The sequence below is a fragment of the Notolabrus celidotus genome, chromosome 6 (genome assembly GCF_009762535.1).
Source record: "Notolabrus celidotus isolate fNotCel1 chromosome 6, fNotCel1.pri, whole genome shotgun sequence".
NCBI classification, from domain to species: domain Eukaryota; kingdom Metazoa; phylum Chordata; class Actinopteri; order Labriformes; family Labridae; genus Notolabrus; species Notolabrus celidotus.
Window position 1 is genome coordinate 26248356 of NC_048277.1, and position 27851 is coordinate 26276206.

The 27851-nt window shown below is 39.4% G+C and overlaps 3 protein-coding genes across 3 annotated transcripts; 2 read left to right on the plus strand and 1 right to left on the minus strand.

Moving 5' to 3' along the window:
- Positions 1-4380: 4380 nt before the first annotated feature.
- Positions 4381-11134, minus strand: hsp90b1 (heat shock protein 90, beta (grp94), member 1). The gene is made up of 18 exons (XM_034685369.1): positions 10983-11134; positions 10386-10488; positions 9929-10070; positions 8958-9074; positions 8530-8861; positions 8300-8411; positions 8041-8169; positions 7801-7917; positions 7569-7706; positions 7397-7474; positions 7224-7289; positions 6265-6534; positions 5923-6168; positions 5663-5799; positions 5468-5546; positions 5099-5254; positions 4745-4846; positions 4381-4655 (listed from the first exon to the last, which is right to left on the minus strand). Exons 1-18 carry the CDS (start codon positions 11029-11031, stop codon positions 4629-4631), a joined length of 2400 nt encoding a protein of 799 aa, XP_034541260.1. The 5' UTR covers positions 11032-11134; the 3' UTR covers positions 4381-4628.
- A 3019-nt stretch (positions 11135-14153) lies between these two features.
- On the plus strand, positions 14154-24017 carry nt5dc3 (5'-nucleotidase domain containing 3). The gene is made up of 14 exons (XM_034684660.1): positions 14154-14631; positions 15041-15225; positions 15597-15671; positions 15768-15823; positions 16005-16095; positions 16184-16321; positions 17200-17260; positions 17436-17538; positions 19035-19136; positions 19277-19358; positions 19458-19544; positions 22233-22373; positions 22469-22533; positions 22619-24017. The coding sequence occupies exons 1-14, from the start codon at positions 14346-14348 to the stop codon at positions 22884-22886; spliced, it is 1740 nt and encodes a 579-aa protein (XP_034540551.1). The 5' UTR covers positions 14154-14345; the 3' UTR covers positions 22887-24017.
- Positions 24018-24288: 271 nt separating this feature from the next.
- On the plus strand, positions 24289-27508 carry parietopsin. The gene is made up of 4 exons (XM_034684661.1): positions 24289-24793; positions 25310-25638; positions 25775-26020; positions 26673-27508. The coding sequence occupies exons 1-4, from the start codon at positions 24331-24333 to the stop codon at positions 26829-26831; spliced, it is 1197 nt and encodes a 398-aa protein (XP_034540552.1). The 5' UTR covers positions 24289-24330; the 3' UTR covers positions 26832-27508.
- The last annotated feature ends 343 nt before the right edge of the window (positions 27509-27851 follow it).

The following is a 27851-nucleotide window of genomic DNA, read 5'->3' on the forward strand; positions in this document are numbered from 1 at the left end:
GCGGCGTTGAATTGTTAAAAATTAAGATTCTAAATTGTCCCGAAGGTAAAAGTGCATTTAATTCAAGACGCTGCTGCAACTTGTTCCAGGAGTCAGGAGTAGAGAAACAAAAAGCAGTTTTTCCTAGAACAAATGAAAATAATAAAATAGGTCATAGACATATAAATAAACAAACAATAAAGATAAAATCAATAATAATTATTAGTTAATGATAAAAAAAAAAATCTATTATGGATCAAACTGGAGAACTTCCCAGCAGGGCTGTCTCCAGACATTTTATTGACTGGAGTCCTAACTGACTTATGCAGGGGATGGCCAAGAATAATACAATCACACACTCACCAATTCACACACATAGCTTTCTTTCATTCAACATATCTGGCTCCATCAGTCATATCTATATTTACCACTATCATTGGAGCATGAAAGTTTCATTCAAATATTTCATACCTGTATTTTTAGTTAATTTTGGAAATAACACAACAGCAGCAACATTTTCGGCAAAGAAAGCTACGAGCATGTTGTAAGTCAATCCAAATAGTGTGATGTTTACATAAGTCCCTCCTCTAACAAAGCAAATAGCCAATCGTAGTTTAGGATTATGAGGCAGCACATGGCGTGGCCAATCAGCTTACAATTCAATTCAATTCAATTCAATTCAATTCAATTCAATTCAATTCAATTCAATTCAATTCAATAATATGTATGTATGTATGTATGTATGTATGTATGTATGTATGTATGTATGTATGTATGTATGTATGTATGTATGTATGTATGGATGGATGGATGGATGGATGGATGGATGGATGGATGTGTGTATGTGTGTATATATATGTATACTGTCGCCTGTAAAAAAAAAAAAAAAAAAGAATGTTTTATTTTTTTTATAACTATTTTCTTTCTTTTTTACAATCCTTATAATTTAAGTGTCTGTTTCTTGTATTCAATGCTGCTCATACGTGCCTTAAATCGTCAATTCAATAAACTTTATTTGTCCCCGGGGAATTATAAATATGTTACAAAAGTAACAACAGAGGAAAAGGAAAGGTCTCGGTATCTCATGTGCCCTTTAACCTTTCACTTTCATTTTGAGGTTCTGGAATGAACTCCAAACACAACACAGCTAATAAACGTTCAACAGAACACAAAAAGGAACACATTAAGAAAAAGATAAGATAAAAACTTCACATTCAGAACAAGCATTTATCTTGAGTAGAAGCACGGTGCAGATTAGGTGAGCTGAGGCTACAGGATGTGCAAAAACTGTCCTCTTTAGTGCCATGTTGCAGGTTTTATCATGTTGGTATCTGATAGTACAGAGCAAAGATACATGAGGGGAATCAGTCTACAGGTTATTAGCAGCAGGGAATCACTTCAAGTAGTAAAAGTCAACCTAAAGCGCACAGTTATTCCCTGCAATGTTTGTCAACCCTCTGCTGTGAGACCCCTCCCCCTGCTGTGGCCCACATCTGTCAATGTTTGTTAAGAAGGAGCAACGTTTTTTCACTCACATGATCACCAGCCAACATTGCGGCTAACTCTCCAACTGGCCACTTGAGACTGCCAGCTGTGAGCTGACCACAGTGTGTGTGTGTGTGTGGGGGGGGGGTGTGGGGGGGGGGGGGGTTTGGATGTATACCATACACCACCTCGTCTTGTTATCTACTATGGAGACATTAGAGAGCCAGTTGTTAGGGAACATGCACCGTGTATCATTGCTGCTCTCTGAACCATAGATCCTGAATAGAGTTGCTGCATAATCCTTCTCAACAGACTAATAACTGAGGGAGCTTGCTGCGGTGGTGTTATTACACTACATGGTGACAGAGATCTCTAAAACACTATAATACTACTTACTATATAAAACAAGGAAATACCAAATAGTGGAGCAGGGCAGGCTACAATGCAAGCTAAACTACAGTAGAAGCTTTTGCCAGTACAGATTGTCCTAGGTTGTCCTTTAAAATAATTCTCATTATTTACAGTCCTTGATATCTTGGAGGAAAAAGCACAGCATATTACAAATCAACAGCACCTTATACTAAAGCTTGAAAAAGTGACAATACATTAGACTCAACATCTCATTAAAACTCTGAATAAAACACTAGAGATCATAAGCCTCATGAATTTATGGCGTACATGCTCACACTTAGAGCTCAGGAGAAGCAGTGATACCAACTAAAATACAAAATATTTTACCTTAGGTTGTCAATTATTTTCAAAAAAACTATTTTCCCAAGTTTCTGAGGAGTGAATAGAAGGAACTAGCTTGATCGTATATTCAAGTTGAAACAAAAACAAACTACTTCCAGTGTGTCACAAAAGTTTGGATTTGTCATCCATTTATTTTCATTTTTCATTATATCGTCTATAACATGTGTAGTCTATTCAACTAATACATGATTAAACATGCTATTAAAGCAAATCAATTTAAACTGAACTCACTCTGACAACCAAATGGACAAAGACGTGTTGCTCCCATTCACAACTGAATGCAACTACCTGCAGCCTTGGCTCGAAGCAAACCAAAAGCCAAGGCTCCACCTAGTGTTCAGTGTCAGAATTACACATCATGTAATGCAATATGTGTACTACTCTGGATATTATTCTCTTTTATTGACCCTTCTTTCCAATGCTCTATGCAATATCTCTTCTCTACTGTTCATAACTCCTCTTTTGTACACATTGCTCCCTCAGTTCTCTGCACATTTTGGTATATTTTCTTCATCTGCTGTATTTCTTGAACACTGTATTTTGTACAAAGCTTTATTTCTTAAATAACTCTGCACATCTAGTACTTATTGTTTTATTTCTTATTTTATTTCCACTACTATTTGTTTTGCTTTATGCTAACTGCTAGATTAAATTTATTATAAATAAAGTATTTCTTTTCCTTATTCTGGTTGTGTTTTTCCAGCAGAAGAGGACTCCTGACAGATATCAAAGTTTTCAGGGGAGGTCGCTGTGCTATTCCAAAAACCATGTTGATGTCTCTCCTTCCACATCTTTATTCTAACTTGTATTATCTCTCTACTTTTTGTGTCTGCTGTGACAAACAGCAGTAATAACGGTAAAACCACAGCATCCAACAGTTCAGTCAATAGTTGAGGGACTCTTACCTTGATTCATAGCCCATCTGTTGGGCTCAGTATTGATTTTCTTCTCTTCCTACAAATAAAAGAAAGTGTACAGTTCAAGTGCAACAAGCTCAGTAAAACTGTCCAATGAAGACATATAGCAGACATCCTCTACAGTAAAACAGGCCTTCTCTGTAAGAAGTCATCCTTTAGAGGTATTGTAAAAATACACCAGACATCTGCTTTGGTCAGTTAAGAACAAGTGTTCAGGATTTTCTAGTTTAATCAAAGATGGAGTGTAATCTTTCTTGAATCTGCAAAACTAAGAACAGCGAAAAACTGCGGGGAGATTTATTGACATTCAATGTACTAGACCTTCTGTTTTCTCTGCATGATTCTTGATGCTATTGCAGTTTCACATCATTCAACATTGTGATAATCAAATAAGTTTTATAAGTATACCCAAATGTATATTTTCAAACTTAAAGCACTGCTTGAAATCTTGGCCTTAGTCGGCACCAGGGGCAGAGTGATTTATACAGTGATGGTCTAGCTGGTAGAGAAGATAGTGATACTGAACAATACACAAACACCAGAGGCATTGTATGGGGAAAAAGTTATGACAATGATTGACACGGGGCTTAAAAGATAGAACATTTGGTTGTATTAGACCCAATTTTATTGTTTTTCAGGGGGGCTAAAATCCCCAGCACTGCCCCTGCATAGTACAGATACATCCAACATGATGACAGCTAAACTGAAATGCAGAAAATGGAGGCCCAAAGCTGTTTAATTTCATTTATTTTGAGAAATGAAGACTTGAATTTTACGATAAAGTATTGTTTTAAAGTCCTTGATAAATCAGGAAAAACTCTGAAGTTGTGAAGGTTTCTTTTTTTTTCTCAACCTCCATGGATCTTTGTTTGGCTTGAGAAAAACTTTAAAACACCTTAAGCTTTTTCAGACAGCTTCTGTCTTTTCTTTATACATTTTTTGCTGTACTTTTGCAAACTTAACCATTTGATTTGGCCTTTTAAAGTTTTTGGATGCTAATGCACTAACTTCTTTAAACATGTCAAACAGCTGCCAGTAAAACTAAAATGCATTTACATAAATGCTAATTTTCCTGGTTAAAAGCAGTTTAAATTGAACATGTATCCCTCACCCTTTGTCTTTCCACACATGGCAGAAGGCCATCTTCAGTTAACACAGGAGGATTTTGCTTTCCCATCTTGTTTCCATTTTAAAACGGCTTCCCTTTGGTCACATCAGTACTTTTAAAACACACAGAGACTACTTGTCCTTTTTCAGGAAACATTTATTCGATCAAGAGACAGGATCGTATCTTTCCATAAACAGGTCAGTTAAATATTAACAAATTTACAGTCATGAGGAATGTGATAAAAAAAACAAACAAAAACAAACAATGTTCGCCTTAAAAAACCCCGACCCAGGGACCCCATCCAGGAGAACGTTGACCACAGTGGAGCTGGAACAAAACTTGAATCCATTTCCAGCTCTGTTGTTACACGCTCTTTATTCAGTGCTTCACAGTTCGTCTCTGTCTGTTTTTGTCTGTATGGGGGGAAAAAAACACAAAGTTATGATCAATCAAAAGGTTCAAATTCTTTCCTCTACATCCTTAAGGTGTGAAGAGTTCTCACCGATTCTTCATCATAATCCTCATCATCCATAATTTCCTCTTTATCTTCAGGGTCGTCATCCTCTGCTGGCTCTTCTGGCTCCTCCTCTGGCTCTTCTTCAACCTGTTAAAAGACGCATCAGGTTTAGCATCAAAACACCTAAAACGTGCAGGAGGAAGGAGGTATAACTGCTTTCAATGTGTACAAAAGACACTAAATAGTAAACAAAAGAAAGTGGAACAATTTAAACGGATAAACCGTTCATCAGATCAGAGAAAAGGCCATGATCACTGACTGACTGGAATAGAAACTGAGAACATGTTCTATGCAAATACTTCTGAGTGGCTCAGCGCGTGGCAGCTGAATTTGACTCGCCTGTTCGTCCAGAGCTACATTCATGCTGAGTCGGAGCATGCGCTCTATCCTGTCTCCATAAGCCTTGGTGTCGGCCAGCTGGTATCCTGAGCGCAGCGTGGCTGTCTCAAAGAGAACCACGGCCAGGTCTGACGCAGTCTGGTCCTCGGCGTCTTCCTGAGGGACACGGAGGAAGAGAGAGTGATCAGCTGAATGTTCTGTTTGGTTTATTACAGGATTTAAAAAGTGCTGCACTGAAACCTCACATTACTAAACCATGTTAGAGATGCAGACGCATTTAAAACTGTGGTTTGAGGGTTTTATAACTACATCATGAGGCATCATTAAAGCTGTATTAAACACCAGTGGAGTGAGAGTGGTTCGACTTACATTGACTTTTTTCAGCATCTGCTTGATGAGCGGATGTTTGGGGTTGATTTCTAATGTTTTCTTCTGACTTGCATAATAACTACAAAGGGATGAAAAAAGAGAATAACCTCAGTCATTAGACAGGCCACAACATGTTCTGCATTTGCATTTTTCAACCGTGATAACAATGTCGCAACTAGCTGAACGGTGACTCACTTTGTGGAAATGTCTTTTCCTGTCTGGTAGGCCTGAGCCTTCATGATCCTCTCCATGTTTCCTGACCAGCCGTACTGACTGGCAACCAGAGCGCAGGGGGAGTTGGTGAGTCTCTGGGAGAGGATCGCCTTCTCAATCTGGAGCAGAGAGGGCAGCATGTTAAACAGATAACTTAAAAAGCTTCAGACACATTTTATCCCCTCTGTGTGTGATGTTTACTTCCACAAGTCATAGATTTATCAAATGATCAGCTCTCTAACCTTGTCCTTCAGAGACTTGTCCTTCAGCCAAGTGGTGAGAGGTTCGTACTCCTTCTCCAGGGCCTCCCTATTCTCCTTTGCCTTGTCGCTCTCGTCGAATTTGATGCCCTCCTTCGCCACGTTCTGGAAGCGTTTTCCATCAAACTCAGGCAGTGCCTGGATGCAGTACTCGTCCACGGGCTCTGTCAGGTAGATCACCTCGTAGCCCTTCTTCAGCAGCTTCTCTACGAAGGGGGAAGACTCAGCCTACAGATAAAAAAAGAGACAGATGATCAATGCCATGAAGTCTAGTTTCTTATATGAATTGAATTGAACAAACAATACAAAACACTTTTTGCTCACCTCTCTCCTGCTGGTTCCAGCCATGAAGTAGATCTTGTCCTGCTTCTCCTTCATGCGCTCCACGTACTCTTCCAAGCTGGCCTGGACTGTTTCACTGTTGGAGGTCTGGAAGCGGAGCAGTTTGGCCAGACGGGTCCTGTTGGAGTGATCCTCGATGACGCCCAGCTTGATGTTGGTTCCGAACTCTTTCCAAAACTTTTCGTTGTACTGATCCTCCGCGATCTTCTTGATCATGTCCAAAGACTTACGCACCAGCTTCTTGCGAATAACCTAAACACAGGAGATTAAAATTCAGTTTATTGGCACTTTCCCTTTACAGCGAATTTATTCTTCCCAACCACTTATTAACAACTGACTATATTTTTTCAATCTTTTATTCTGTAAAGAATTTCTGGCTGGGGTGTTAAAGAAGCATTTTTTATTTTATTTTATTTCTTCACTTGATTGCAGTTGAATCATTCATTAGATAATTCAAACTCAAACTAGATATGTGTGTTAAGTACATTCATTCATATTCTTTTTTATTTTCTCTTCACAATTCTTTAATCATTACTTTGAATCTACTTATTCTTTTTTATAACTATTATTACTCTTATTTTAATTACCATTGTTATATTCATTGCTTTATTCAGCTACTTACCTGTTTACTCATTAGAAGTACATAAATACAACAATTTAATATTTATATAATATTTATTATATGTTTATTTTATTTGTATGTGTGTATGTATATACAGTATATATATAAAGTTATTATTTCAATTTATGTATGTATATATTATTATTATTATTATTATTATTATTATTATTATTTTATCTCTTTTGTGTGTGTATATATATGCTTTCATATGACTCGGTTTAAAACGTGAAAAGATGTTTGAAATAATGGACCTGTATTGTAAAGTTTGCATTTTGCCAATAAAAAACAAATGAAGAAAAAAAAAAAATGTGAAACTTACCTTGAGCAGTTTGTGCTGCTGCAGAGTCTCTCTTGACACATTGAGTGGAAGGTCATCAGAGTCAACCTAACAAAATAAATTTCCATGAATCAAAGTGCTGCAGCTACATGAGCTACGACTGGACATTTCATGCAGGCACAACTGTGTCTCCATTAAAGTCTGGAGTCACTCACCACTCCCTTGACGAAGTTCAGGTACTTGGGCATCATGTCGTTGAAGTCATCTGTGATGAAAACTCTCCTCACAAACAGCTGTGAGGAAAAAAGACATTACTTTAGAAACTGGGCTGAATGACTTCCTGAATATCCCTCTAGTAAACATCAATACACGGCTTTAAGAACACACCTTGATGTAGTCGTTCTTCTTGGATCCGTACTCGTCAAACAGGCCACGTGGAGCTGAAGTGGGCACAAACAGGATGGACTTGAAGGTAACCTCGCCCTCAGCCACAAAGTGGATGTGAGCCAGAGGATTGTCAGTGTCCTGTTAGAGAAGGCAACATGGTAGGAAATGATGAGATAAATTTGTTTAACACACAAAGAAAATATACAACCTACAAGGCTGTTCAGGTGCCTACCTTAGAGAAGGTCTTGTAGAACGCATTGTACTCATCATCCTCAACCTCTTTAGATGGTCTCTGCCAGATGGGCTTAATGTCATTCATCAGCTCCCAGTCCCACACGGTCTTCTCAACCTAGAGAAACAAGATGAGATATTATCAACTCCAAATTTACCCAGAGACAAAACATCAACTCAGGTGGAAGGCTTCACAGTTCTGATATCTTCATCATCAATCACTGCTGAAGGTAGCTCATACCTTCTTAGTCTTAGGCTTCTCTTTGTCTTCCTCCTCTTCCTCGACTTCTGCGTCATCTTCAGACGCCTCCTTCTCTGGCTCCTCTGCTGCCTCAGCATCCTCCTCGATTGGCTCTTCAACTGTCTCAGTCTATCATATGAAGGGATGAGATGATGCAACAGCATTTTATTAGTCTCTCAATTTTTTAGTTGCACAAAATAACTGCACTTTGTTGATTGAATGTGAGTAAAAGTGAAGTGGAAGTTTCTTGAGTAATCACCTTGCTAGCCCAGACGTAGATGGGGAAGTTGATGAACTGAGAATATTTCCTGACAAGGTTCTTGATGGTCTCCAGCTCCAGGTAGTCTGAGGCCTCCTCTTTAAGGACCAGTCTGAGGAGGTAAAAAGATGGAGGAATAAATGTCAGTCAGTTTTATTCCAAAAGCAGTGGATGACAAATTACTTCAAAGAGGTATATTAGGTGAAAAAAAAAACTAGATGTAAACCCACGTGATGGTGGTTCCTCTGCCTAGCGTGTCCCCACGGGGGTCCTCAATCACAGAGAACTGGTTAGAGTCAGACTCCCAGATGTGCTGGGTGCCATTGTTGTGCTTGGACGTCACGATGACCTTGTCAGCAACGAGGAAAGCCGAGTAGAAACCCACACCAAACTGGCCAATCAGCTCTGAGGTTGACTGATCCTCCGACTGCATATCTGTCATCTTGTTGAGGAACTCACTGGTGCCGGACTTGGCGATGGTGCCCAAGTTCTTCACCAGTTCTTCTTTGGTCATTCCAACACCACTGTCGGTGATGTGCAGCATGTTCTTCTCCTTATCAGACTGAAGAGAGGAAACACAGTGTAGGGTTACTTACAGAGAAGGAACTTTTAATATTAATAATGAATCTGAACAGAAAGTACAGAAACACATGCTTACTTTTATTTTGATTGTCAGCTCTTCGTTAGCAGCCATTGCATCCTCATTGGTCAAAGACAATAAGCGGATCTTATCCAGAGCATCTGAGGCGTTAGAAATCAACTCCCTGAGGAAGATCTGAAAGAAAAACAGAACTAATTAGATCGTTAGCTCAGCCTGTGACAAAGAGGTCTGTATGCCAAACCAGCACAAGCAGTACAGTCCTACCGGGGGTCAATAAACATAGAGACTGATTTCAAATACTTTAAAATCCCGAGAAACCAAGACTTGGAGATTCAAATGACTTAATGCTAGAACTGAATCGTGTATCAGACGCCGTCTTGTCCCTGGTTATCATGATACTGAAGTGTTGGAGTTGCCACGGGTTACCCTCCATCAGCAGATCAACTGACTCATTCCCTCCCCCAGATTTTAAAGCACCAGAGAGAGAGAGAGAGAGAGAGAGAGGGAGGAGAGAGAGAGAGAGAGAGAGAGAGAGAGACGCAAGTTTACTCGTACAAAGTTAGACAGTTCCTCATTCAAGGACAATTACTGATAAATACATAATATTATTCTAAACAACAAGCAGCTGGAATTATTCATCGAAACTGGATGCCATAACATTTTAAGGATACCAATTTAACATATTTTGTGAAAGCTTGTGGCTATTTTTTATTTTATGGCTATTGATGGTGATCATTTTAATGAAATGTGACTTTTCCTGAATTTAGAATTTCAGGAACCTATCATATTGGGTTGCACTGACTGAGTAAATGTGACAAAAAGGTAAAAATGCAACTGAAGTTAAAATTGTATTACTCACAAAGTACTGTATTTATATGAAATCTGAGAGATGACTTAAGACTTCAGGGCTGAGCCCTTCAGGTGCAGATCTTCACTAACCTGCACCTGATTACCATTGAAGCAAAGCCACAGAAAGAATCTCATACAACGAATGACTGCACTTTGATTTGTGGTTCGCTGTTGCTCACCTCCTTGTTCTTGTAGAGAGAATTGATAATCAGCTTCATCATTCTGTTGACCTCTGCCTGAAACACGTGTTTTTCAGACTTCTCTCTGATTTCCTTGATTTGAGCTGCATTCAGTCCGTCCAGCTGAATAGCCTCCTCCTCTCTGAGGACACACAGACACATACACAAGTGGGATCAGGTAGGTGCACAACAACTAACAGGTGTCAATGACAAACATGTAATTTTTTTCTCCTCTGTATAGAGCAGTATCCCGGACACAGAAGATTCCCCGCCCTCGATGAAGGAGGTACAGCAAACAGGTTGAAGCTTTGTCATTACTATGATTCAAGTGTTGCGATGAGCCTTTGTGTACATAAGCCTGGTGGTCATGCTGACTTTCAGGTAGGTTAAGTTGGCCTCAAAGTTGAACAAACAAATCCCACTCTCCATGCATATTGTCAGTGTAGTTGACACCCACCTCTGCACCACTTCATCATCTGTTTTGGAGCCATCTCTGCTTTTCCCAAGATCCTCCTCGACTGTCCCATCGATGTCAACTTCATCCTCCGCCTTTACGGCAGCTGCCAAGGGACAAAAAGGTGTTATCGAAATCATTTGCAGGTGTGTTCTGAGAGAAACTCAAGCATGCAGGACAGTTTCAATGAAGCCAAAACGTGATCAGATCTCCATTTACGTGAGATTTCACGTCAGGTATGCTGGGGTTTTTTTCCCAAGCCATTCAAGGATGTACATGTATGCAACAGAGATTTATTAATGAGGTTGTTAGCTAGCACCAGGCAGCTTTTAGATGCATGTGTCTTCAGGAGACAATTCTAGAAAGGCGTACAAGAATAACGGATTTTCACCAAGAAATGTGGAGAGGCCCAATGAACCATGCTGTCGACTATCAAGAACTAGTCAAAATGAAGCTTAACTGTAATTGAATGGAGGCTGTAGTCACGAATTAGCAGAGAAGAAGCACAAAAGCAAGTCAACGCTAGCTTACTGGGTAATGCTAGCTTCGATATTGAGTAATAAAAACAGATGAGAGATGGCAGATCATGTCTCTACTCACCAAAGGCTAAGAGTGCGAAGAGGAGACCTACAACCCAAGCTCGTTTCATTTTGAGACGACGTGTGTCTTTTGCTCCTGAGACAAAAAGCCGGGATATCAGTGCATGCAGCACTGCCTTTTACTAAAGAGACTGACAAGCTACCTCTGCCACCAAAAGAACCCACTCTGTTCAACCCGTGACAACCGACCAATGGCTGCGCACCACGCACATCCTTCGGCCAATCACAGCAGAGGCTTCTGTACATGTTGTCCAATCAGATTCTTCAACATAAGTCAATACCCGAAAATCGTGGCCCGACACCATTGGCCAAGAATGAATAATCAGCACATCACTTCCTAAAAATGACTCCTTGAGATTGAAAAAGCTGTGCAACTACTCGAGTTCAAGTTTGATCTTCTTACGCAATATTAAAGCTCAGTGACACTACGAAGAGGGCAACTCGTTATTGTTTATCAAGGCAAGGCAAGGCAAATGTATTTATAAAGCGCATTTCAGCTACAAGGCAATTCAAAGTGCTTTACATAAAATGATCAATACAGTTAAAAATCAGCTGAACATTAAAACAATATTTAATTAAATAATTAATAATTAAAAATAGACATTAAAAATCGCAAAAACATATTAGATTGTCAAGAATAAAAAGGTACAGTTTAAGAAATAAATAAATAATTAATTATTTGATTTAATTAAAAGCAGCAGCAAACAGAAAAGTCAACTTTGATATGAAGGAGCTGAGAGTTGCAGCGGACTTGCAGTTCTCTGGTAGTTTGTTCCAGATATTTGGTGCATAAAAACTAAAGGATGCCTCGCTGCGTTTAGTCCTAACTCTTGGGACAATAAGCAGACCTGTCCCAGATGACCTCAGAGGTCTGGATGGTTCATAATGTGTCAAGAGGTCACTAATGTATTTTGGCCAAAACCCGTTTAGTGCTTTGTAAACCAACAGTCATATTTTAAAATCAATTATCTGACAGACTAGTAGCTAGTGTAAAGACCTCAGAACTGGAGTGATGTGGTCCACTTTTTTGGTCCTTGTTAGGACTCGAGCAGCAGCATTCTGAATGAGCTGCAGCTGTCTGATTGATTTCTTAGGGAGACCTGTAAAGACACCATTACAGTAGTCAAGTCTACTGAAGATAAATGCATGGATAAGTTTTTCCAAATCCTGCTGAGACATAAACCCTTTAATTCTAGATATATTTTTAAGATGGTAGTAGGCTGACTTTGTGATTTGCTTGATGTGGCTGCTGAAATTCAGGTCTGAGTCCATGACTACACCAAGATTTCTAGCTTGGTCTGTAGTTTTTAACATTACTGATTGAAGATGAGCACTGACATTAAGTCGTTCCTCCTTAGCCCCCAAAACAATTACCTCTGTTTTGTCTTTGTTAGGATTCTATATAAATCAGAAGAGGAAGAATCAAGAATCAATAAATCTTTACTGCCAAGAGCTTGCACACACAAGGAATTTGACGTGGTGAATGGAACACTGGTACTTAACAAGACAGTAAGGACAATAAGAGTTCATTTGCAAAAACAGATACATTTAAATTTTCAAAAAAAATATTTCTTTTTCATATAGAATCCTAATAAAGTTGCATTTTCAAGATACCTCTGATTAGTTAAGTCATTTTGAAACTGTCAAAGCCACCCAACCTCAGTTGATTGGTAATACAAAAAGCTAGTAATAGAAAAAAATATGTTTCTTGAAACATTTCTTTTAGTTTTTCAAAAGTGAGTGAACTGTTTTTGCAAATGAACTCTTCAAATATAGAAACCGAAAAACTAACTTTAAAAATTCTAAATACAAATAAAAATATATACAAAGAAAGGTATAGAAGTACTTTTAAGATATAAATAAATGAATTAGCCTAAGCCAGAGTGGATTAATATAATAATAAAAAAGGTTATAGAATAAATTACAATATTGCACCTTGTTGTTGAGATATTGTTTAGGCTGTAATATCACTGACTGTTGCATTGTGTTTCAGTCCGAGTAAGGCTGTAACTCTAAACAAGTGTGTCTGACTTGAACTAACCTTTCTGTATAGCTTTCATTTATTATAGTAAGACATGTTGACACACTTTCTGAACGTCTCATCTTTGTCCACAGGGAATCGCTGTTCAGCAGGGGAGTAAAACTTATGCAATTGATGGCAACCTTGTGTTTTGTTTAAACAAAGTTTAATCAGTCAATGAAACGGTGGAGTTGTGTCATCCTGGAAACACAGATACTACATCACAGAATGATTTAGTAGAAATGTGCACATCAGTGTGCTGCTTCTATAAAACATTTTGTCCAATTAATTAACAAAAATCTTCTTGTCTCCAACTGGTAGTCAATACATCAAGTACAAAAGCAAATTACCACCATTAAAAAATAGAGAAAATGTAGAAGGAAAGTTTGAATTTCGAAAACGCAACAATGAGAAAGTAAGTCAAAACTAGTAAAAAAAATAAATGTCTTATTCCAGCATTGGGCAAAAAAATCTAAATGAAATACTTTTTTATTTTTGCTAACTTTTCTGATTTTGCATCTCACATGTCTAATTTTGAATTAGTTATAAGGCACTAAGTATTATTCCAAACCTTTTCGGCAATATAAATGCTATAGCACATAAATGCAAAGCATAAGATACATAAGATAGGAACTAGAGAGAGAGAGAGAGAAACCTGTAAAGTCAAAATCCCAAGATATTACACAGACTTTTCGTCCTACAGTTGTACACTATGAAGTTCATTTTGATTTTCAGGGCAGATTTTGCTGAATTTGTCATCCCTACATTTGATCTATATGTAATGCTTGATCAGAGAGAAGACGCCCCTGGTCTGTAGAGTGACTCTATTTAATTGTTGTAACAGTGGATTCAAGATTCAAGAAAGCTTTATTGCCAAGCGAGCTCGCACACACAAGGAATTTGACGTGGTGAATGGAACACTGGTACTTAACAACAAAACAGTAAGGACACAACAAGACAGTAAGGTCAATAAATATATAAACCTAAACATATATATATATATATATATATATATATATATATATATATATATATATATATATATATATATATATATATATATATATACGTATATTTGACACATGTAACAGGTAACACTACAGACTTCTGTCTATGGGTAGCACATTTCATTCAAAGACTGAGTAGAAAGCAGGAAGAACCAAACTCCAGACGCATCGGCCTCTGATTGGCTGTTTAGCTGGGACCTACCCAAACGCGGAAGTGACGTACAGAGTGTCTATCCAGGGACGCTCTCGGTATTTACAGAGGAGCCTGTCAACCTCATGCGATTGTGTGAGAGCCCACCGCGACCTACAAACGGGCTGCTACTCAATTACCGGAGTCATGGCGCCCTTGTCTGTTCCCCTGTCGTCTCTGTTGAGGCACAGGGACTGTCTGCAGAGGGTGAATGTTTTCTGTAATGCAGTGCAGAGTTTACGCCAGCGGCCGCCCAGATCTCGCTTATGGAAACGTAATTTCGGTGCAGTAACACAAGGAGTCGGGCAACTACTGTCAAGCCAGAACAGGTTCCAAAACTACGCAGCATCTGGTTGTAGGAGCTCCTCAAGCGACCAGGACACAACAGAGAGGCTGTGGTCTATTTACAATGAGACCAAGAGGCAGACTGAAGGTATGGACTCTGTTATAATAACACTACAATAATACAGCGTTGCAGCACTGCAGTGATCAATAATCGTTAATGCATTATGTCCCTGTTATGACTAATGTTTCCAGCATTATAAACTGCACCATTTCCATGACCTCACATAAGCAACCTTCAGTAAACACACAGCATATATGGCAGTAGAGATGAGATGTAATAAGCTATGCTACTTTGTTATACACATTAATGGGCATGACAAAAATACACAACACTTGTTAGATATAAAATAATCCAATGCATTATCAGGGATTAAGTCAACCTCAAAACACGTGTCATCGACTTACTTTGTGAAAGCAGTGTTTCTCCAACATCCTCATATTTAACATACTGAAGTTAGAAGCAAACTGCAGAACAACTCACGTTTCTCTCCTCTCAGATCTGCTTCCAGTCATATCCACCAACTCAGTCGACCCTGACACCATTTTTGCCAACAATGAGATGAGCCTGCGAGACATAGAGATCTATGGCTTTGACTATGACTACACCCTGGCCTTCTACTCCCGCCACCTCCACACCCTCATCTTCAACATTGCACGGGACATCCTAATCACCAAGCACAGGGTGGGTGAATGTTATGACTCCTCCTATTCCTAAGTTATAAAACATCTGTTATGATAATTGCTCATCCAAATTGAAACACACTGGCACTGTGCCATCCAATAATACATTTAAGAGATGCAAAAATTGGCTTATCTTTTGTCTCAATGTGTTGGTCAGATTATGCAAAAGTTGGTCATAATCACTCCACATTTAAGATTCAAACTGAGATAGATGTTTTCACAATTAAACATAGCTTTTACACAAGTCTTATGCATTAGCCTTCTGTTTTACTTCATTCATTTGGCACAATTGTTCTTGCAGATCAGTGAATACGATGCTGTTTTGTCCGCTCTAAAATCTCAATCCCTCATATTTCATTGTCTTTTTTAAAGTACCCTGAGGGTCTGCGAAAGTACGAGTATATTCCTAACTTTGCTGTAAGAGGACTTCACTATGACGTTCAGAAGGTGAGAGGGCGGTTTTTTAAAACACAAACTCTGTCAGCTGTACTTTAGGATGAGTGTAAAGATCACATTTGTGTAAATATTGAATATTTGTTACAGGCACTGCTGATGAAGATAGATGCTTTTCACTACATCCAGCTGGGGACGGTATACAGGTCTCTGCTGACACATCAATACCGTTAAAATGTTAGATTGATTATAGGTGCAATCACTTTTTCCCATTTCAGGCCACATTTTAACAGCTTTCCTGCCACGTGTTATCTCTCTCATGATGTCTCACATGCTAAAAATCATAGTTTGAATTATCTAATTTTTACATTTTGAATTCTTCTTCAGGGGTCTTCATCCAGTTTCTGAAGAGGAAGTGATCGCCATGTACGAAGGCTGTCATGTACCTCTAGAGATCATGAGCGACTTCTACGGAAAGGTTAATTTCCTCTCTTTTTTATGGCTTTGAATTGGACAAACATAATTAAAGTTGACATGATTTATTGACTTTAATCTCTGATCTGCAGAGTTCACATGGACACACTATGAAACAGTTCATGGATATCTTCTCCCTGCCTGAGATGACCCTCCTGTCCTGTGTCAATGACTTCTTCATGAGGCACAACATTGACTATGAACCCGTCCACCTCTACAAAGACGTAAAGGTGAGCTTTATTGAATTATTTCATCATCTTTGAGTGTTTTGTGTTAATGTGCACTCAGTATTTGCAAGGACACTCTTCTTTTAATTGTTATTGTCTCTCCCAGGTGTGAGAAACAGAAATGGTTTAGTATTTACATGTTTGCAGGGTGCTGCGTTACTTTAGCCATTCTGCTGTCTTAATTTTAGCTCTGAAAAACTGGTGTCTAATTTTAGTCAACAAGCACGCCTCCAGCCATCTGCATGTGTTCTCTGGTGGCTCTGCTGCTTCAGAGGGAGAGAAAGGAGGGGCGGGAAAATGAGCGGCGTCTTCTTCTTCTCTTTTGAGGGCAGCTGTCATGCCGGTCCTGTCTCTTCTGTGTGACGCTGCAGCGTTTTTGACAGATTGCTGTCATTAAAAGCCCTCACACTCACTCACTGTTCCACGAGTGCCTCTCATATCTATTCAAGGACACCCTGCTTGTTCTTTTCTTCTCTCACCAAGCCTGGTTTATTATGCAGCATTAACCTTCTCTCTTTGCTTAATTTTTCTTTACTCTCTGTGCATCAAATAATCATTGTATATGCGAAACCTCCTTTTAACTGTGCCCCTAAAAGCAGCTCAGCACCGAAGAGTCTATTTACTCAGGCATTGATTCAAAAGCCTGAGTTACCCTGCTGGAAACTTGCTACAAATGTTCTCACTGTGTCACAAAAGTGCAAAACTCCAGGGCTTTGCTTTTTTCATGTTTCATTTGTATTCAGACATGTGCTTTCCTTTGTGCTACCAAGTCAACCGTTTACACACAGAGCAAAGTGTTGCTACTGGAGATGAATGCTAACATTGTGTCACTGATGTGATGACTTCTTGGCTGAGGGCTGTTTACGTTTTCCTCTTCACAGGAAGCCATTAGAGACGTTCACGTCAAGGGTATAATGTACCGCGCTGTGGAGGCAGATATCGGTAATGTTCTGATTTCTATTTGAGCTGATATAAAAGATTTTATACAACCACATCAGAATAAAATGTTTTCAGCGTTAATGAGGCTGTGATATGAAAAAAAAAGTGTGATGCAAATGATACACTACCAACCAGCCCTCCTCAATTTTCATTTATCTCTGTGTTTCTTTTTTTGCAGAAAAATATATTTGTTATGGTGAGCAGAGCCACGCTGTGCTGAAGAAGCTGTCAGAGCATGGAAAAAAGATGTTCCTCATTACCAACAGCCCGTTTGACTTTGTGTAAGTGCAAGAAAGCTGTTTGCATGATTAATGAAAAACGTCATGTGTTAGTGTGCTCGTATTTTTTTGATGCTGCTGTAAAAAGCCCCAACATTTATAGACAGGTAACCAACACATGGGGCGGCTGTGGCTCAGTGGGTAGAGTCGGTCGTCTATTAATCGGAAGGTTGGCGGTTCGATGCCAACTCCGGCAGTCCCATGCCGAAGTGTCCTTGAGCAAGACACTGAACCCAGAATTGCTCACTCTGTTGTTCAGAGGTGCGTGAATGTGAACGGATGAGATTAGCTAACACTAATGGTCACTACATAGCAGCCTCTACCATCAGTGAGTAAATGGGTATGAATGGGTGAAAGTGACAAGTAGTATGTAAAAGCGCTTTGAGTGGCCAGAAAGACTAGAAAAGTCCATTTACCATTTACATCGAAAGGCTTTGTATCCACAGTCATTATCTAGTTATTAGTAAGTCATGTACAGTGTCTGTTAAAGCCAGGCACAAAATGATCAGCTGTGTTTCCAATGCTAAAGATATACTCTTGGTTTAATCGAGGCGAGTCATTTTATGTAAAGATATATTTTAAAATCATCAAACATTCGGCAAAGTAAGAGCAGCAACCACAGGAATAATCCAACATAAGCACAGACATAGATCAGAGGATTTAACTAGAAATCTTGATAAACAGCACAGCACAAACAAATAGAATACAAAGCAAATAAAGCCAGCTGTTATCAGCATGTTTTCTTAATTACACTTAACAAAGTCTAAAGAAAAGAGACGAGTCCTCAGAGAAACAGTATCAGAGAGGCTGTCAGCATGCTGGATTGGCTCTAAACACTTCATACATGATGACTCTGTATTAAGTGCGCGGCACATGCACTGAGGCAATAGTCCTTGTCGCAGCAGTTGCTGGTTGGACTCGCAGCAATTACTGTTTGCTGTACATCATCCCCCTGCTCTCTCCTCCTCACATTACCTGCCTCTCTTCAGCTGTCCAATCAAATAAAGGCAAAAATGTCCCCCAAAAATCAATATCCTGTCAATGTCGTTCTCCATATTGAAGTTTTCCCATTCGAGTCTAAATGTCAGTGTGAAATCCAATGTTTTTTAATTGCAAGTGATTTTTCCTAATGGCATTTGGGAATCAGCTGTATGTTGCATAGTGTCAATGCCTACAAGGGGAAGTTGTACTTTATAACATACTTTATATAAATCTGTAGCTCTGTTGGAACCTCCAGGAGCAAACATTGCCAAGCTCACAGTTTTCAAGGTACAAGCAGGCTTTAATTTCCTTTTTTACTACCTGAACACAACCAGGGCAGCATGAGCACATCAAACCTCTCTCTGGAGAGAGCTTGATTGCTAGTTTTGTTGACTTAAATGTAAATTCACACGAGCACAGTCCTTTAGATGTAGATGATTTTGCTGATGTAGTGATGTGCCCTCATGATGAGCTCTGAAATGTTGCTGACTAATGTTTTGAATCTTTGTCCTTCACAGAGACCGAGGGATGAGCTTCATCGTGGGGGATGACTGGAGGGACCTATTTGATGTTGTGATTGTTCAAGCGGACAAACCTGGCTTCTTCAATGACAGGAGAAAGTAAGTGTGTCTGTCCATGAGCCTCACCGGGCCACACATGCAGCAGTCATTAATAGAGCTGTTACACTGTTTGTCTATTTGTTAAGGAGCTCGCAATATTACAAGTAGATAAGATATGCCTGTGTTGATTTTTTTGCCAGACCGTTCAGGCGAGTGACAGACCAAGGTGCTCTGCTGTGGGACCGGATTCACAAGCTTGAAAAAGGGCAGATCTACAAACAGGTGTTGTACCAAGAGACATACTCGATTTAGATTCTTATCACTGCTCATAAAAATCAGGATTGATTTATTTTTTAATATTCCTGTGTGTTTGTGTTGCAGGGAAACCTTTATGAGTTCCTGAGGCTGACCGGCTGGAGAGGATCCAAAGTGCTCTACTTTGGTGATCACATCTACAGTGACTTGGCAGTAAGTAACGTCCTGGCATATTTACAACAAAGGACCAGTTATGATTGCACTGCAGTATCACAGATGATGATTATATAAACGTTTAGTAGAGCACAGCTTTAAACATGCTCCATTTAATAGAAATGTGTTCCAGAATGTCAATCTGAACATGCAACAGCTTGTCAGTATGGACATGCCTGTAGAAGTTACACACCCCAAGGTTTCAAACTAGATCAAAGATCCTAAAATAACGGAGTGTAGGATGTTATTCTTATTGCATGAAACCACATTACTGTCACTCTGCATCGGGAATGGTTGACAGCATTTTAATGAGTGTCAGTGTCTCCTGGTATATCACACCTACAGAGGAGACTGTCACTACTTTTATACCTGTATCCTAGAAACACAGGCACAGCTGCCCCTTATCTGCTCTCAACAAACTAACAAGCATCAGTGTTTATTTATTTATTTATGGTGTCACAATGAGTTAAAGCGTCTTTGATGTTTTCATGTGTTTGATAAGCTGTAAATGGTGATAATGAAACAGAGTTTACATCTCTCTGGCTTAATGCCTCGATGATGAAGGCACCCAGCTGTCCAACATGTCGTCTTGCTTATTATATCGCAGATGGAACATGGCGGGTGGGGTTTACAGTGACCACACTTATAGACAGTCTCTCTGTCTGTAGGGTGAGATCATTACCACCAGGAGGACACAGAGCTGAAGCTTCTCTGAGTTAATAAGGAGAGTTGGGGAGGGAGCGGAGCAGGGTTAATTTATCTATGCCTTATGGAGAATCCAAACAAAGAAGATCCCTTAATAATATTCTTACCCTGCTGCTGGACTATCAGGATTCAGTCAATCAATTATGTGTCAGTTAGACTGATTTTATTGTGCGTTTCATAGAGGTTAATGCAGCTCAAATAAAAAGATGCAAACAGGAACTCAGGCTGTGGTCGGGAGTTTAATCCTAGCACCCACTGTAGCATGCTGAAGTGTCCTTGGACAAGAGAATGAATCCTAAATTAGTCAGCAGTGTGTTAATGTGTATGAATGGGATTCATTAATAGTGATGATCCCCTTCTATAGCATCCTCAGCCATCAGTGTATGAAAATGGGTGAATACGAGGACTTGTGTTAAAGTGCTTTGAGTGGTCAGAAGACCAGAGAATACAAGTCCATCCACCATTTACCATCTATTTAAAGTAAAAAGACACTAAAGATAGTGATATCCATTGAATAAAACTCTTGGTATATTTCCATGAAGTAAAATTACAGCAGTAAAAAAATAAATAGAAAGATAAATGAATAATAGTTTGTTAACCCTCCTGTTATGTTGTGGGTCAAATTGATCCTTTTTAAAGTTCAAACATCTAAAAAAGAAATGTTAAAAGTGTTTTTTTTTCGGTATGAAACGTCTTTGCTTGGCTTAAAAGGTTAAATCAACATATATAATCAAAATGGTTTATTTAACATTTTAGGCAATATTTGCTTTCCAAACCAGCTAAAAACAGCAAAATCTGGGCAGCAAGTGACAGAAGAGGTGTCTGGTGTTAATTTGTCAACATCACTTCATTAAAAAAAAAAAATTCAAAATAAAATAAACAAAAATCTATGTCATGTAAAACTATTATATTTATATTTAGGTCTTTCCAATGTACATTTAAATTTTTTTTACAGGAATGTTCATTAAAATCGAGTGAGTTATCCTCATTGAATATGTGAGGATTAAGGAACACCAATGGACTAAATCTTAATTTAAATGGTTAGTAATGGAGATAATAATGAGACTAAAAAATGTTTATTTGGATATTTTGGGGTCTGACACTTTTGTATTATTAACTATGCCCTGGGTCAAATTGACCCAGGAACATTATTGTTGTTCCTGAGAAACGAACATAACAGGAGGGTTTAAGGACTGGACTAAACAGTAACAGCAAACATGTCAGTCTTTATTTAGGCCTTAGGTACATATCTTTAACAAGGCTAAGGCTTCATGTGTATGTTCCTTTATTTTATTTGTTCATCGAGGTGCAGAGCAGCAGGCCTCTGTGTCCTTACAGATGTAGTGTGTCATTGAAGTTGTGCTGCTAATGAGCTACATTTGTAATATGACAATTATAGAATATGATTGGTGATGACATAGTTGTTGCAACACCGTAATCTTTATAAATTGCAAAATAACACTTTTGTGTTAGTGTTGCAATGCATTCAAATAAGGCCAGCATGCTTTTAGTTATACTTTTTGCCCTCTAAATTTAGTGTATTGTCTACACACTGTCTTTCAGCTTTTGTCAGTTAATTCCAAATTTGATTTTATCAGTACATTTTTCAATACTGAGAACAAAAAGAGTCACCTGTTAAAGGAAACACAATTATTTCAAGCCAAGATATAAGAAGACAAAGAAAAGAAAAAGAATCACAAGAGTTCAACCTGGTGACGAAAAAAACAACACAGCTAAAAAGTCCAAAATCATATCAACATAATTTAGGAAATGGAGGATTAATACCCACATCAATGGACAGGAACACCAGAAGTAAGTAAGCCAATTTAAAACTGTTAAAAAAAGATATTCCATAAAAAGAGTCTATACTTGAGCTCTGGAGAGTTTCTATTTAATTATAGACTCGATATGAAGCAGAAGGTGTTCCCACAACATAGCATCAATGTAGGGGTCATTTTTCAGACTACTCCTTTTGCTTTGCAGGATCTGACACTCAAGCATGGCTGGAGAACGGGTGCAATCATACCCGAGCTGAGGAAGGAGATCAAGATCATGAACACAGAGCAGTACATGCATATGATGGCCTGGTTACAGGCGTTGACTGGACTCATCGAACAGATGCAGGTCAGGAGAGTTACAGAGGCATTTGAGTCTGTTAGTTTGTATTTCCTTTATTTCCTCACATTTGTTCTTTACACCTTTGTGCTGCTTTCTAACAGGTACACAGGGATCCAGCATCTCAGGCTGTGGTGGAGGAGTGGATAAGAGAAAGAGAAGCAATGAGGTAACGATATGATACTCTAAAGATCAAGAGTACATCTGATGCGTTACTGAGGTTTCGTAGACCTGATTCATGTTTTTCCTTTCAGGCCACAGACCAAGGACATCTTCAACAGTCAGTTTGGGAGTCTCTTCCGGACGTACCACAACCCCACCTACTTCTCTCGCCGACTCTCTCGCTTTGCAGACATCTACATGGCCTCCATCAGCTGCCTGCTGAACTACGACTTCCAGCACACCTTCTTCCCTCGCCGCACTCCGCTGCAGCACGAGTCTCCCTTCTGGCCCGAGCACAGTCCTTCCGGTATTAGCAACATCTCCTCACAGCTCCACAGCTCCAAAGCAGAGTCCGATTAGAATAATAAAGACTAGGACTTCCATTGGTGGCTTAAAATAAGATTTATTTTCACATTTCGAGACACGGCATTGTAGAAGGTGCATGCCAGGTTTTAAGATACATGTAAATCATGACAGCAGTTATTCATTAAGCTTTAAAGTAGTTAGTTAGTTGGTATTTAAGAAGGGAGGTGGGTTTAGCTTTTCAGCCAAATGACTCCTTACACAATGAGTGTTTTCACTTTTTTATAGAGAACATGGACACCTTGTATTTTTCATTGTATCTCACAGATTTATGAAAATATTGAATGCACTGATTGTTTTAGGTTTGCATATGTTTGTGTGTTTTGGGGGGAGGTTGTCCTATAGTGTGTGTATGTGTGTGTGTGTGATAGAGCGCTAAAGAGAAATTATTCAAAGATAATGCAGTTACACAGTTGAAACAATAGGGGGCAGCCATACATCATGTCTATCTACAGTACATTGTAAGAATTGTACTCCATGCTCAAGACTCTATGCTTTTTATCCTTAGCTTCTGTAGAACTATAAGATTGTATGTGATGGGGATACTCAGATGTCACATTTACACGTCAAACTTTGTTGCCTTAATCCCACATCACTCTGATGTATATATTTTTGAAACAGCCTGATATAATGATGAAGCTCTTCAATGTTTTTCCGTGTAGCAGCCGAGTTCATCTCAGTTTAAACTGCACATCGTAAAACACTCCGCTTAGTTCTGTTCTGAGTTTTTTTTTTTCCTGAGTCACTGTTTGATCCAGTTCTACTCCACAGCCTGTAACTTTGATTTGAGCAGTGAGAAATGTTTAATATTTGTCAGGGAAAAAATAGAGCATCATTGCTATATTTAGCACAGAGTGTTTTTATTTGATCTGTGAAGGCAGCATTGGGTTTGGTGTGTTTGACACTTTTTGCAGGTATTGTCAAACGCCTTCACATGCTGGAAAAGAAACTTTTAAAAATGAGCTGGAATCTTTGAGTTTTTAAGTAATTATAAAGGGGAATTCTTACATACTGGTGGCCATAACATGACTTTATGGTTTAATTGTATTTGTCTGTGTTAGTTAAAATATTTCTTGATGATGTGTCTTTTTATTTCTCTATTTATTAAAATGTGTATGGCTTAATAAACTGTCCTAAGTGCTTCTTACAAAATGTTAAACAGCTGAATGTGGTTTGATAACTGTTAATTACATTAAGTCTATAAACGAAAAAAAGAAAACCAATGAACAATTTGGAAGTTAATTTTTTAGGCTACTCATCCTGCTTAATATCCCTCCACTTTCCAATTGCCATTATAATAATAGGCCTTGGTTTATAATCCCCCTAAATCTTGTTACAGAATAATAGCTCATATAGCTTTTGGGGCTTTCTCTATCAGGCAGGTGCACCATCAGAGATCTTGGAAAAAGAACAAAGCCGAGTGGTTTAACGGGGATCAGAAATGATAAGATCGATGACGCCACGTCCTGAGCTGAGCAGAGTGTCTGTGGGTTCAGTATCAGGCCTCACAGTTTGCTACTCCGGACCTAGACTTCATATCAGCACCATGGACAGAAACAGCACGCCGTGGGGCTCCGGCCCTCACCCTCCAACCATCCACTTCGCCGCGGTGTTGGGGACAGTGGCGCCCACCATCTTCCCCCGCGTGGGCTACAGCGTCCTGTCCTTCCTCATGTTCATCAACACGGTGCTAACAGTCCTCAATAACGGCCTGGTCATAGCTGTGATGATGAGGTACCCGTCTCTCCTGCAGCCCATGAACGTGTTCATCCTCAGTCTCGCGGTGTCTGACCTCATGATTGGCCTTTGTGGATCCCTGGTGGTCACCATCACCAACTATCAAGGCTCCTTCTTCATTGGACACGCGGCATGCGTCTTTCAGGGATTTGCGGTCAATTATTTTGGTAAGTTTAATTAAGAATGACTCATTTGACAAGACAAGAGCAGCAAATAATACAAAGAAAAATTGAACATTAACAAATCAGAAAAACAATAAGTGAAAAAGTGCCAGGAGCTTGCAAGGTTTAAAAATAATTGTTCAGGAACAAACCTCCAAAGATGCTCTTTAAGTTTAGGAAAAGTGCTTATTAAAATCCCTCGTGGACCAGCTTGTTATGCAAATGTTCAGGGCATTTGATTGTTATTTTTTAATTAAAAACTCTGGTGCAGTCAGATTGTTAAAATGTTGTGTTACTTTTTTGAAAAAGGAGTAATTCCAATTGAAAACAAATAAACTGTATAAGTAACTCTTAATTAATTAACACTTTCTGAGAACCACAAGTCTCCTCTGTGGAGTTTTCACATATGCTAAAGAGATCTTCTCTTTAACCACTCAGCAAATTTTCTTAGAAAGGTCATCAAATGCATCAAAATAAGCTGCATGTTGAGTGGACCTTGAGCTTGAATATTCCCCTTCATAGGTCTGGTGTCACTGTGGACTCTCACCCTGCTGGCCTATGAGCGCTACAATGTGGTGTGTAAGCCGCGAGCTGGCCTGAAGATGAGCATGCGGAGAAGCATCATTGGGCTGCTGTTCATCTGGATCTTCTGCTTGTTCTGGGCCGTGGCTCCTTTGTTTGGCTGGAGCTCGTACGGCCCAGAGGGAGTCCAGACCTCCTGCTCTCTGGCCTGGGAGGAGCGGTCATGGAGCAACTACAGCTATCTCATCCTCTACACACTTCTGTGTTTCATCTTCCCTGTAGCAGTCATCATCTACTGCTACGGCAAAGTGCTCAAATCCATGAATAGGGTGGGTTCAGGATGGCTTCCATACATTTATTATTTTCATTAAGATGTAATATCCATACCTCCATCCTCATCTGTTTGAATATTATAATCCTTGACAAGTTATGAGCTTTTAATGGGTGTCATATTTTCTTATTTAGCTCAATAGGAGTGTGGAGCTCCAGGGTGGGCGATCCAGCCAGAAAGAGAATGAGCATGCCATCAGTATGGTCCTGGCTATGGTCATAGCATTCTTTGTCTGCTGGCTGCCCTATACAGCATTGTCTGTGGTGGTAGTCGTGGATCCAGAGCTCTATATCCCACCTATCGTTGCTACCATGCCCATGTACTTTGCCAAGACCAGCCCTGTCTACAACCCTATCATCTACTTTCTGTCAAACAAGCAGGTAAGCAGCTGATGTGACAACTTAACAGTGTGCAGGTCTGGACTGCATTCTTTGTAATATTATTAACAGACCCAACATTAATCCACCATGTGTGAGCACATGGCAGCTGTGGACAGGGACAACTTCTTTAAACAGGCAGAAACCTTGGGTAGAACCAGACTGATTGGTGAACAGCCATCTACAACAAAGATCCAAAGAAACCTGCCCAACAAGAAGGCGCAAAAACTCTCAGTATGAAAGTTAGTTAGCAAATGGTACAGCAATACAAGACAAGAGGAGACAGTATCTAGTATCCAGTGTAACAAGTCCCTTGGCAGTCAAAGCCTATAGCAGCACAACTAGAGACTTGTTCATGACAACCATGAGTCCACCCAAATCATAAGTTGTAACTAAAAGGAAAGCTTCAAGCCTACTCCGAAGAGTAGAGCAGAGCATGTTTGCTCTCCAGACCCTGAGTGGTAGATGGTTCCAAAGGAGAAAGAGCTGATGTCTTTACCTCCTTTACTACTCTTTGCATCATGATGGTACCTGATTTCTGACAGCATAATAGACAAGAAGACCATCATATTCTCCTCCAGATTTGATCAAAAATCAATGCAGAGAAGCAAATATATAAAAGTGTTATGAATTGCAATGTTTCTATTTCCAACAGTTCCGTGATGCTGCTCTGGAGGTGCTGTCCTGCGGTCACTACATTCCCCACGCAACCACCGCCACCATCAGCATCAACATGCGCCCTTTGAACAGGAGGAGCCGGCTGACTTCATTAAGCAGGAGTGTCAACACGCACAGCAAGGTGTTGCCTCTGTGACAAACAAAGACAAGAAGCTGCCATGCACGGTTGTCGGTGCCTTGTCGTGGACACAGACCGGCACATCCCCAGGTCTCTGAGAGAGATCTGCACTGTGGGCCGGGGGGAATACAATCAGCTCAGAGACTGAAAGCTGATATCCTGAAGTTGGATAGAATAAGTGGAAAAGCCTTTGATTTGCTATAATGCAATCCAATCTAATACCTGTTAAAGAGTGCTCATTTTGTTGTTAGGATTGTGTACGAGGAGAGTGTATCAGTTTGTTTCGGTATTTTATAGGATTTCATTGTACTGAATGGTGTTCCTGTAGTTATCATCCACCCCATTTTTCTAGAACAATCTAAGTATTCATTTTTAGTTTTATACATGTGCTTTGTGACGATCACTAAACTGTAACCTTTTTCACATTTATGTTTGCAGGTGCATGTTGTATGCATGTGGAGACAAGCCAAAAGATGTTGAAAGAAGAGATAAAAACTGACTGAAATGATTGTTTTGTATGAAATGTTGTAATCTTTCTTCCGTCTGTATGCGGTTTTAACAAAATAAGGCAAGTTAAAACACAGCCGGGCTGCAGAGATACACTGCAAGGAAGTGACAGCTGACCTTTTCCCTCCTAATTTTTATGTTAAAAATAAAATGCAATGGACCTGTTTCCATGTAACGTCACCATGCAACCCTTTTTGTATTACGAGGCCTTTTTTTTGTGGACACAAATACCCCGATCATTGATTAAAGCTCTACACATACTGCACTGCTCTTTCTATAGAATATCATGTAAATAAACAAAATTAATGTCAACAACAGCCAGCTCTGTCATTTCATCAACACTCACCCTGAAGGAGAATAATGTCATTGCTTTTGGGTCAGTCTTGCTCCCCCCTCACACCTCCCTGACTAAACGAAACATAACATTTGATTGCTACATTGCATAAAGACATGATTATATTTGTAAGAAGCTGTCTGAATGCAGATTTCCTCGGCACAATTGTTTATCAGTTGCAGAGAAATTGCAAAGGC